Raw genomic sequence first — 11,570 nt, forward strand, 5'->3', positions numbered from 1 at the left:
CCTCACAGTGGCGACTCCACTGGGGATAGTGAAGGAAATACTCGTGCTTGTAGGTAATCAAAATAGCCAAAGGGTGAAACGATCCTACCCCGCGTTTATTTCCCCATCAAGTTGGGACGACCTGAAAATCAGCATATTAATGTGAACGGGCAGGACATCATAACGAATCTCGGCTCCCTCGGGAGTTGGGACTAAGGATACCTTTTTTCGCCAATAAGGGGGTGCATACGCCGCGCATGTTTCCCACTTGATACTTGTGCAGGTAGTACACCTATCCCGAACCCAATCGCTCGCCCATTAGGTCCCTCTCGCCTGCATGCCCCATTGGCTTGCACTTGCGGGTTGGCCTCTTGAGCGAAATTCGTCTGTTGAAGACACTACCTCGACCGGGGCATGTGTTGGATCCACGATAGAAGCGGTACCAAGCCAGGCGCAAATAAACTACCCATAGAAGCCTATCATAAACTACGTGACATATTTAAGTTTCAAATCCATGTTTGTAATATAGTTATGTGTAGCGAACTATGTGACTATGTTATGATTGTGCGTACGAATAATGCTAGACAAATAATTCTAGAAAACCAACGACCTTAAAAATTGCCCAAACATTCATGAACCAATTGGCCAAAGAGTTATACCAAAATACGTGTTCCGCAAGCCCGAACGATCGCCACAAAAATAAGCGACGCTCGGGATGGCCTTTAACGAATCCCACAAACGCTGCACAACGCGTAAAGGACGTTATAAGGCAAGCACGCAAAATTAAAGTCGCAAAAACAAAAGTAGACGCAAACAGAAAACGAGAACCAGCCAGGGACGCATTTTCAACGCCCCTGGCTGGGCGCCAGAATTTCTAACGCCCACTGCTGGGCGCTGAAGTTGCTGCCTGGCCTTTTGGTCAGGCACAACAGCCACGGTGCCCACGCATGAAGAGAATACGTAGCAAAAAAAATTTCGTGAAAAATAAATTGCTACGAGGGCGTATGAAAAGCACTCGATTCTAAAAGCGACTTGTAAATAAATAAAATAATAACTCTTTGTGTCGTTGTTAGGCCTCCTATGACGACAATGCTTGGCACCAAAAACCGAACATGCTAATTAAATGACCTTGAATGGCACATGGGCGAAGTATTCAAAAAATAATGTTCAAATAGAGTCTTCATGGAAAAATAATGTTCGAATAAAAAAAATAAATCCGAGTCTAGACTAGGCTATGCCAAAGTACAATCCAAATCCTAAGTCTTAGTTGTCTTATCCATGGAATCGGTCCTAATGCTTGGTGTCGTTCTGCAAATTAAAAGGTTAAACCATATTGAGTCTCCCTTTCTAACATTTAAATCAATAAGCACCCATATGTAATTGTCATCCCTTGCTAAGAATCCACGGCCTCAATACTCTCTCACCAATAAAAAGAATATACTATAGTATTTGCAAAATGGAAACGGTCACATTCTGAAAATCATTCCCCCATAGTCGCACAAACCCCAAAGTGAACCTAAGGTGTCAATACCGTTAGCAAAAATTAATGGCCTTAGGGCTTAGGATCACATCGGGTCACGACTATCATAGTCCTCTCGAGTCACTCACTCCATGAAATACTACTAAGTAGGGACTAAAAGATTTTCCATGAATGCAACATGACCAACCATGAAAATACCCAAATCGGCATGCCATAAGACAACCATTGGGGTAAAAGCAATACACACTAAAAGAGAAGCCGCACTAATGACTCTAGTCTTGCAAAAATAAAATCCGATCTCCCCAATTAACTACCTTGCCAACATTAAGCAAAATGGTGCATGACGAATAAACACCCAAAGGTTAAAATCTAAAGTGTCAACCAACGAAAGTTATGGTCCAATTAGCCTAAGTCTGAGAGTCGCTTGGTCAAGTATTATAGGCTTACGCCACGTCATTATTTTGAGTCTAGGCCACCTCCTTGTATTCATACACGGGTTATAATCAGAAAGATTAATGAAAGTTTGAGTCTAAATCATAACTTCCAATTAAATCCCAGAAACTGGAATCTCAAAGAAACAAAAAATTACTTTCGATGTAATTCTTTCGTTAAAATTCAATAAGGTAAAAACAACATTTTGAATCTACACTATTTGCATATTTTAAGAAACGACTAAATACGCTTTCAAAGTAAGACAATTTAAAGGTCCACCCTAGGCCTACTAAAATTAAAGGTCCACTATAGGCCTACCAGACGAGGCTCACTCAGTCTCGCCTCGTGACTCAAAGACCACAACCATCTACCTTTTAGCCCAAATTAAAAATTGAAGAATTTATGTTGGGGGGGAATCCCAAGGAAAAAAGAAAGAAAAAATAGAAAGAGAAAAGGGAGAGCGAAAAGAGCAAGCCATGGAATACTTATCCCGTAGTGCAACATTTACCTAAGTAAACGAAGGAAAAGAATTGAGTCAACCAATCCAAATCATAAAATTCTACGATGTCTACCCTTTCCAATCCTTATGCTCTTAGACGCCTTCGCTCTGGGGTCCCTGTTCAGCTCATTTAACCTACCCATGTTCTCATTGCCATGACCCAAGAAACCATTACCTCGACTCTTGTTCTTGAACTTGTTGTCAACCGCAAACCACGCACGGCCATTGACACGTGCGTCATACCCATCATTTCCAAAGCCCAAAACCCATTATTACACCACCGTTAGCATAATAACCATATACCTTGTTCAGACACATCCTGTTGATATACCCTTGAGCCGTCCCCATGCTACTCGTTGTCCTTGGTTGATGTAAGCTCATGACACTAGCTTGAGGCCGTAAAATGTGAATCCTAGCAGATGTAATCCTTATGCTTGACCAAAACCTATACAAATTACCCTATCTCATTCAACCCATCTTTCAAACCGTCTTGAGTCACGAATGAAAAGTACAAAAAATAATAAATAATAAAAAAAACGAACTTTGCAAAGCGCCTTTAAAAATTCGTTTAAAAAGAAAAAGAACATTTAGCGCACAAAAAAAGATTCACAAATATTTGGCACAAAACCAAAAAATCTGCCCAGGTATCATTTTCAGCGCCCAGAGCTGGGCGCTGAATCTCTCTGCTTGCTAAAATTTGTCCAGAAGTGCTCGTCATCTTATCCGCACATACACGGAAAAATAACGAACACTTGGGGGGTACAGCACGTATTTAGGTATACGTACCAAAAAACACATGAAAAGAAAATAAATGTACTTAAAAAAATACAAAACAAATTTTTGGCTTACGGCAAAGCAACAGATTAAAATAATAATAAACTTCACTTATTCTACCGTTTCAAATAATATGTTTCCACCTCAGAACGTACTTGTTTAAAATTGGCATTCTAAGAAACCATTTTCTAGGCTAAGAACTACGCAAGACCTGATTCCAAATTAAATCTATTTAAGGCGGATACGTAGGCAATCCATGATTCGGTCCAACCAATTTGCAAAAATATTAAAGCCTATAGAATAACAAGAATAAAAAATAGAAGTCCCTTATTGAAATTTAATTACTTGCAACCCAAGTCGAAAGAAAGATTTAAGTCAAAAGAAGAATCCAAGTCATCAAGATGCCAAAATTAATGAGCACACATCGAAAAATAATAAGGGCACGTACCCTTGCGAGAAGGAGCACTCACACTCCTAGGCACTTAGCCAAGACTCAAAAGATCGCTTTGCCTCAATTGAATGGGGGCTAGCGCAAGCGTCCATGACCTCTAAAGTACTCAACTTGACCCTCCCTAAAGCGAACTAACTCACTTAAAAATCTCCCTTCACCACTAGACATAGTCGTTCGCTTAAAGACCTTCTTTCACCACTAGACACAGTCATAATCGCCAACAAGTAGTAAAGGCAGTAAACTCGCAATAAAGAGCATTGTTCTACGGCGTCGCCCCATCGTTCCTTCGAACTCAGGGCACCCGTTCATGGTAATTCAAATGCTTGCGAATCCCCTTTGAAAAAAACAGACATTGTCAATTGGACTTGGCACTTAACCAAGGCTCACCCTACTCAGACATATGACACGGGCATCTAAAATCAAAATCTGAAAACATTATTAATGAGAAGACATAACAGCAACTGGGGGCTAAAAAGTGAAATGAAAGAGCTAGGGAAAGAACTAAGTATACCTTGACCTTTTGTGCAGACATACACCAAGTAAATCTAAGTCAATTTGACAACGGTTTATATTCCTGCAATTCTGGAAAAGATGGCCCTAAAAGCCTAAAGCATATGCCAAACGGGCACAAGTAATATCTTGACGCCTGCACCCTGGCTTCCAGCAAATCCTTAGACAGCATTCCAAAAATCGTAACATATTTTGATTCACTCATGTAATCCTGTACGAACCCTTCTATAAGTCAACCTACTTGGGACACCTCGGATTGTACACAGTAGGACTCGGATTTTAAATAATTTTCAAATGATTTTTAAAGACTTCTTCGAACATAATAAAGTGTCGTTGGTTTAATCTAAATATGCGTTTTGCAAAGTGAGTCAAAGATGTTTCTAAATATAATTATGGGTAAAGAAAGGCACCTAGCTTTTGGTCAAGGCACACTCCAACATGTGACTACCTTGACCATGGCAATGTCGCACAATACGACATTTACAAAAGAAGTAGCAGATCACTACTCGAACGTACCTCGCACTAAACGAGTCTGGTTCAAACTATTCATGATCCATGTCACCATGAATGCATAAAGACGTATGCAAAGCATTATAACACCAAGCCAATCCCGTAGCTACAATTGGGGGCTTGAGAAAAACACTCTAAAAAATACTCGAAATGACGATTTTATCGCAAATTCTCGACGCTAATGCTATACATATGTCATAGGGGCTCAATCCTAAGCTTTAATCGTGCAAAACGAACCTTAGAATGGCTACAACCCCTCCCAAATTCTAAAGCACTACTTAGAATATATAAAGTCACCCCACTAACAAGGGTAACTGAAAATCGCGGGTCACCAAAACTCCGATCAAACCACTACACATAACGCTCGCCCTATAAAGCGCCCGTTACACAGTCTACATCGTTCCAAAGAAAAAGCGAAAGGAAAAAAAAAATCAAAAAAAACTGTCAAAGTTCTGCCCAGAAATCATTTTCAACGCCCAGAGCTGGGCGCCGATATCTTTAACGCCCCAGCCTGGGCGCTGAATCTTTCTGCTAGCCGAGTTTTGCCCAGATAAAAAAAAACAAGAAAGAAACACCTGTGAATCATCGCATCGAACGAAGTAATAAGCCGTGCAAACCCACGCAGAAGGTGCTACACTTGTTCGAGCACCTGAACGATTCAGCACGATGAAGTACTCCAAATAATGATATCCCAACACTTGGAGGGATGTTCTAAGACACGCCGTTAGGCCACACAAGCCTGCGTTGCACCATGATCCCGCTGTACCAGTCTAAAAAAGGGTAAGGCACATTGCACTAATGCAAGCACGACCAAGAGTAAGAGGCAAAGACTACTTATCGCCCAAATGCAAGCCACACGACTTCTACATTAAGGATTAAAGGTAGCAAAATATTACCTACCACGAAAGGGGTAGCTCGCACCTACACGAGCGGAACCCCAAGGCATCTTTCTCGAAAGAACCTACAAAATCGTACGCCAAAAGGAAGCATCCCAACATGCATACTTGGGGGCTCCAAGCTACGAAACAACCATGGCAAAATAAACAATCTCGAAGAAAATGTTTGAACAATCAAAAGGGCACGATGTTTGAGACCACTTCATGAATGGACCTGACCCCTATCAAGCTTCTAAGCAAACTATTCAAAATCAGTCATTGCTCAAAAAAAATGATTCAAGCAAACTGATTAATGGACCGCACACAACGGCCATTCTATGAACGCTCGTTCGCACATACATATCATCATTCACGAACACGTTCAAAAAATATAAGAGCGATCAAATTCTTACACCTCAAGGTATGTTCCTCGGGCCATATAGACTCGCCCGACTATTGCAATAACTATACACCTTAAGAGCAACAGTTCCTTAAAATAATCGCCCCAAAGCGACAAGCACCGTAGTCCACCAATTGGCTACGGCTTCTCAAGAAAATCATCACATTCTAAAAACAAAGAAAAAAACAAAAAAAAGAGAATACATAGAACTTCCAAGTGAAATAAACGAATGAACAAGAGGCCAACTGTGTCATCAAAAGACCAGCCCGAACAACACTTTCAACGCCCCACCTAGGCGTGAACTATTTCAACGCCCAGGCCTGGGCGCCAAAAATGTACCCATGCTCAAAAAAGGCCCTAACTTCTAGTGGGCCCTGCCATACTCATTCGACTTGAAAATTGCTGAAAGTCACATCTCACGACTTTGTTAAGAGTAGCACACCACTACAAAGGTCGCTCGCACATACGAGCATGACCCCAAACATGATTACAAGATGCGAAAAACAACCGACAAGCCCCAGTGCTTGGGGGCTCGCGAAAAAAATAAACCCCAACGAGGGGCGCGCGATCAAAATCACATTCCCAGACTGCGCCATACACCATACCATGTTTGGATATCTCAAAAAAAAAAATTGTTAAACAAAAATATACACAGTGTGGACCCACTCATAGGACAGATCTAATCAGGAAATATTACGACCCACCAACAGGTTGTAATCACAAAAGCCCTTCTGCATAGGCAAAATAAGAAATTCAAAATGGGCTCGCCCACCCTCAGCGGGCGGGGTCTGCGTCACTAGCCGCGCAGGTCCTCAGTTTTCAAAAAATAAATCTTCAAATTTAAAATAGGCTCGCCATCTTCAGCCGGCGGGGTCTACGTCACAAACCGCGTAGGTCCTTATTTTCAAAAACATCAAAACAGATTCGTCCACTTCTATCGGACGGTGGGTCCACCCTCAGCGGACAGGCTCGCCATCTTCAGCCGGCGGGGTCTACGTCACAAACCGCGTAGGTCCTTATTTTCAGAACAGATTCGTCCACTTCTATCGGACGGGGGGTCCACCCTCAGCGGACAGGCTCGCCATCTTCAGCCGGCAGGGTCTACGTCACAAACCGCGTAGGTCCTTATTTTCAAAACAGATTCGTCCACTTCTATCGGACGGGGGGTCCACCCTCAGCGGACAGGCTCGCCCACCTTCAGCGGGCGGGGTCTGCGTCACTAACAGCGCAGGTCCTTAATCGCTGCAGCGATAACTTTTATTGGTTTTCCCTTTTTCCAAAAATTAAAGGATTGGTTTGTTGGATTTTCCTTCGTTTTACGTCCTATAAAAACAAGGGGGTTTTCTCGTTTAGCTAGCCCTGAAAATGAGAATCTTTAAAAACGTTTTACCTCGTGATTGGGCTTGGCCAGGTCCAATTACTCTTTACATCTTTAATTTCGAAAACATCTGTAGTTACTCCCAATGACAAAGTGAGGGAGTTTCTACGCATCTTTAGATCCTTCCAATGACAAAGTGAGGAAGTTTCTATACTATCAGTTGACAAATCCCGATGACACATGAGGGATATGTCGACACTTCAAGTGATGACCCTTAAGTCAAATGTTATCACTCGGGGGCTCGTGAGACCCTCGCAAAACAGGTCACATACACCATGGCTGTTGTGACGCACTCCGTCTAATACTTTGACCATCGTCTTACTCCAAGACTCAGTCAAAGTGGGGGCTAACTGTAGACACCTACTTTTGTCCCCATTCCCGCAAGGGAAAGGTTCGATGATGAAAGCATAAAAACTCCACTTGACAACGCATCTCCTATAAAATAAACGAATCTCGATTTCCTATTTCATTTCACCTAAAAGCTGCTATTTATGGAAACCTACTAAAAATAGTAACTGCCGTAAAAGGTAGCGTCTAAAAGTGGCAAATCATAAAAGATAGAAACCTGTCAGAATTAGGTGTGGCACTCCAACATAAATCCTAAATGAGATAGAAAACTGCGAGAATCCTATTCCTAATAGGATTCGAAAATAAGAGTTACGTATTAATTAAAATCCTAACGAGCCTAGAGTTCGTAACGGGCCCAGACGCATTCCGTCATAAAATTGATACGCGCTAAAAGACTCGAATTAATCTCAAACTCTACGGATTTTAGGAATTCGAATCTGACTAAACAAAACTGCCAGACCCTATTTTCAACGCCCAGCCCTGGGCGCCGAAAATTCCAGCGCCCAGAGCTGGGCGCCGAAAGTACCTGGGACGGATTCTTTTCCTAATCCGTTTCGTATTCAAAATCCTGAAAAACTATCTTTCTACGCCACTGTTTCCTATAAATAGACCCCTAAGTTCGACGTGAAAAAGACACACAACAACACATAATATATTCTGAGTATTGACTCTAAACCCCTTAGCCTAAGCCTCTCGCTGCGAAACTGTTCACGCGTTCTGTCGCAATCGATCCATAAATCGAACAGAACGTATCCCGTCCCATAATCGAGATTCGTTAAATAAAAAGGAGAAATAGCAAAGTCAAAGTGGTTAGTTTTCTGAGAACCGTGACGCACCTCTCAAGGGTGCGTCGTAATGTGTCCCTTTTCGATGATTTAACCGCTTTCCTCGCCCTTTTTATGAACTGTTAAACTAACCTAATTTGAATGTTCTATCACGCCTAACAAATATAATATTTTTGGGAAATCGGATTATCATGCTAGGTCCCTTAATGTTATTTAAATCAGATAATCACGATCGAATTAGTATTATATGTTGCATATTGCTAAAATCAATTCAGATTAGTTCAATAGTTAACGCATGTCCCTTCAATTATTTATGCTGAGCTAGTAAGGATATCCTGCCTCTGGAGTTATCGACGAGCGAATTACTCCTCTCGGTAGTTACAGTCCCCCGAACCCTCAATCTCTACCTTGCGGGTGTACACTGAGAGATCCCCACACCAGGGATCACAAGGGAACCTACGGCCGTCGTGGTCAAACATAATTGCACTCCCTTTATGTCACGATAACCGGGTTTTGTCAGTTTTTCTCATTGTCGTTAAAAACTGAATGGCGACTCCTATATTACTAGTCAATTGGGTGTATACTCACAGGAAATCCAATTACACTTGATTGAATAAAAAGAATCGTCACAACTACGAGGGACAAGGTCACGCATTAGCCTTGCACTTTTTCGACCCCCTCACAGTACCAAACGGTATTATTTGCATTTTTATAGACTGTTCATTATTAATAATATTGTGTGAATGTATTAGACTAAAGCGTCCTATTTGTTTGACCTTGGTATTAGGTTATGGAAAGGATGGCCCCCTTACTGCAAGACCTCCGTGCCGTGATACGAGAACAAGTAATCATACGCAGGCTGGGGGCAAACGAAAGTGTTGCTGAAAAAGATCCCTCCCCTGGTGGTGTTGCTGAAAAAGATCCCTCCCCTGCTAGCAGTTCCCATCGCCAAATCAGCGATAATGCTTATATTAACGTGGATGGTGAGCCGATGGCGGTGGATAAGTCGGTCAACAAGGTCCTGAGTGAGTTAGATGTCATTGTACTGGAGGAAGAAACAGACAATGTGCAACACACAGTGGAACAACCATTGGGAGGTGAAGAAAATGTGTTTGTGAATTACCAGTCCTTGCCTGTGGAGCAGCCCGTGTTTGAGTTTCTGCATGTTCTAGCAGTGGTGGCCGTGCAGAATGAGCCTATGGAGGCAGAGCAAGTGCAGCAGGGCCCCCCACAACAAGTGGTTGAGCTAGTGCAGCATTTGGAGGCCATGCAGAATGAGCCTATGGAGGCAGAGCAAGTGCAGAAGGGCCCCCCACAGCAGGCCCCCCCACAGCAAGTGGTTGAGCTAGTGCAGCACTTGGAGGCCATGCAGAATGAGCCTATGGAGGCACTGCCGCAACACGAGCCACAACAAGAGCCACGTCATGAGCATGTCCAGCAAGGTCATACCGAGGGAGACCAAGGCGGACCACAAGAAGAAGGGCATGTGGTGCCTGTTGTGCAGCAAGAGGCAGACCCCCAGGGCCCAGTAGAAGAGCCACCACAAAATGATTTTTTGGAGCCACAAAATGATGTTTTGGAGGACCCCGAAAACGAAGATGAAGAAGATGGCGAGGAAGGTGACGAAGATGAAGAAGATGTTGGTAATACCGGGGATCAAGATAAACCTGGTGATGATGATGATGAGAACCAAGGAGCAAATGGTGGTACGACGGGTCCGATTGCGGGTGAAGGTGAAGGTGCAGATAATGCAGGGGGTCCGGGTGCCGATGGGACCGAGAATACAAGGGGTGGGGGAGAAGGTTTGGACCATGGTGCTGTTCACGGTTCCAATCCTGAAGATTTTGATGGTGCTGAACCAGGTGGTGATGGTCAGGTGAGAACAAGAACAAAGGCAGCGAGGCCTAAACCTAGTCCCAAACCCCGCACTGCGACAAAGAGAACCCATAAGCCTAGTGAGAAGGCAATAGCAATGAGAACAACTCGTCAACGACTAGGTATTAGAATGACGAAGGCAGACAGTTCTATTTTGAAGTACGTAGAGGCTTACGACACCAAAAAGAAAGCAGGGTATGTTCGATTCTCTAAAAGCTGATAATTACCCCACTGTTTGTTGAAATCTACTAAAACGTTGTTGTTTTGCAGAGGGGCTATGTTGATTGAATGTGATGGGAACGACGCAAACCAGCAGATGTGTTACTCGGTTGTTCACCCCAGGTCCTATGTGAATTCCCAGTATGTTCGTACAATTGCATATCTCTACAACCGGGAGTGGGCTAGTGAATTTCCAAAGAGTTGTCGCAGACTTATGCTTGACTCTATGTTTGCAGTGAGTACTAAAACTAGGTCTTTAATATACGTTATGTTGATCCAGTTTATTAAATGCTAAATCCTCTGTTGGCAGCATCAAAAGCTAAAGACGAAAGAAACATAAGCTGGGTTGTTGAAGAAGTGGTCGCAACCACTTAGGATGGTGGTCTCCTCAGATATTTCTGTGGTATTACCATCTTAGACTATTCATCCCTCATTATTAGATATTTTGTACGTTTGCAATAGTTGACTCATGTTGACTTAACCCAGGATCGCTAACAAAACATCATGGATGTGACTATTTTCCATATTCATTGGTACCAAACGTTCACATGGGATGTGATTGGGACCCAGTGTCCTTAGGTTTGGTACAAACAGTTGATGGTGTTGTTCCGTATTGGTACCAAAAGTCGTTAGGAATTGGTATATTGAATACCAAACATTATATTGTGTACCTGTTTTGTTAGTCCATATCTCATCACCTATGTGTCATTGTTATTACTGAATGAAGACAGGTTTAAGAGATATTAAACTTTGTAAATTACAGGTTTTTGTTCCAGTTGTCGAAAACGAACACTGGTGGTGTGTTGCTTTTGCACTCAAAGACCAGAATATATGGTTCATTGAAAGCATGTATAAAAATCCCGCTGCAGAGGATTCTGCGGAATTAAAGAAATTGGTATACGGACTAGAGATTTGTAGTCCTTACTAATTTTTGCGGTGGTAAACATTATTGAATAGTGTTTTTAGCTTCATTTAACCAGTATTTTAAATTCCAGATACCCGCTGTTGACTATGTCTTACTGGAGACTGACAAGGAGTTTAACGCATCCCCGGCC

The 11,570-nt window shown here is 42.6% G+C and overlaps 2 protein-coding genes across 2 annotated transcripts; both read left to right on the forward strand.

Annotated features, from left to right (window-relative positions):
- Positions 1-9,220: 9,220 nt before the first annotated feature.
- On the forward strand, positions 9,221-10,301 carry LOC130471308 (uncharacterized). Its single transcript, XM_056841358.1, has 2 exons — positions 9,221-10,240; positions 10,284-10,301. The coding sequence occupies exons 1-2, from the start codon at positions 9,221-9,223 to the stop codon at positions 10,299-10,301; spliced, it is 1,038 nt and encodes a 345-aa protein (XP_056697336.1).
- An 88-nt stretch (positions 10,302-10,389) lies between these two features.
- On the forward strand, positions 10,390-10,840 carry LOC130471354 (uncharacterized). Its single transcript, XM_056841417.1, has 2 exons — positions 10,390-10,491; positions 10,567-10,840. The coding sequence occupies exons 1-2, from the start codon at positions 10,394-10,396 to the stop codon at positions 10,808-10,810; spliced, it is 342 nt and encodes a 113-aa protein (XP_056697395.1). The 5' UTR covers positions 10,390-10,393; the 3' UTR covers positions 10,811-10,840.
- Positions 10,841-11,570: the final 730 nt, after the last annotated feature.

The sequence above is a fragment of the Spinacia oleracea genome, chromosome 4 (genome assembly GCF_020520425.1).
Source record: "Spinacia oleracea cultivar Varoflay chromosome 4, BTI_SOV_V1, whole genome shotgun sequence".
Lineage (NCBI taxonomy): Eukaryota > Viridiplantae > Streptophyta > Magnoliopsida > Caryophyllales > Amaranthaceae > Spinacia > Spinacia oleracea.

Excerpts from the sequence above, each read along its gene's own strand:
- LOC130471308 (XM_056841358.1), top strand. The coding sequence starts at position 9,221 with ATGGCCCCCTTACTGCAAGACCTCCGTGCCGTGATACGAGAACAAGTA.
- LOC130471354 (XM_056841417.1), top strand. The coding sequence starts at position 10,394 with ATGAGAACAACTCGTCAACGACTAGGTATTAGAATGACGAAGGCAGAC. Across the intron at positions 10,492-10,566 it reads GACACCAAAAAGAAAGCAGG|AGGGGCTATGTTGATTGAAT; the intron begins GTATGTTCGATT and ends GTTGTTTTGCAG.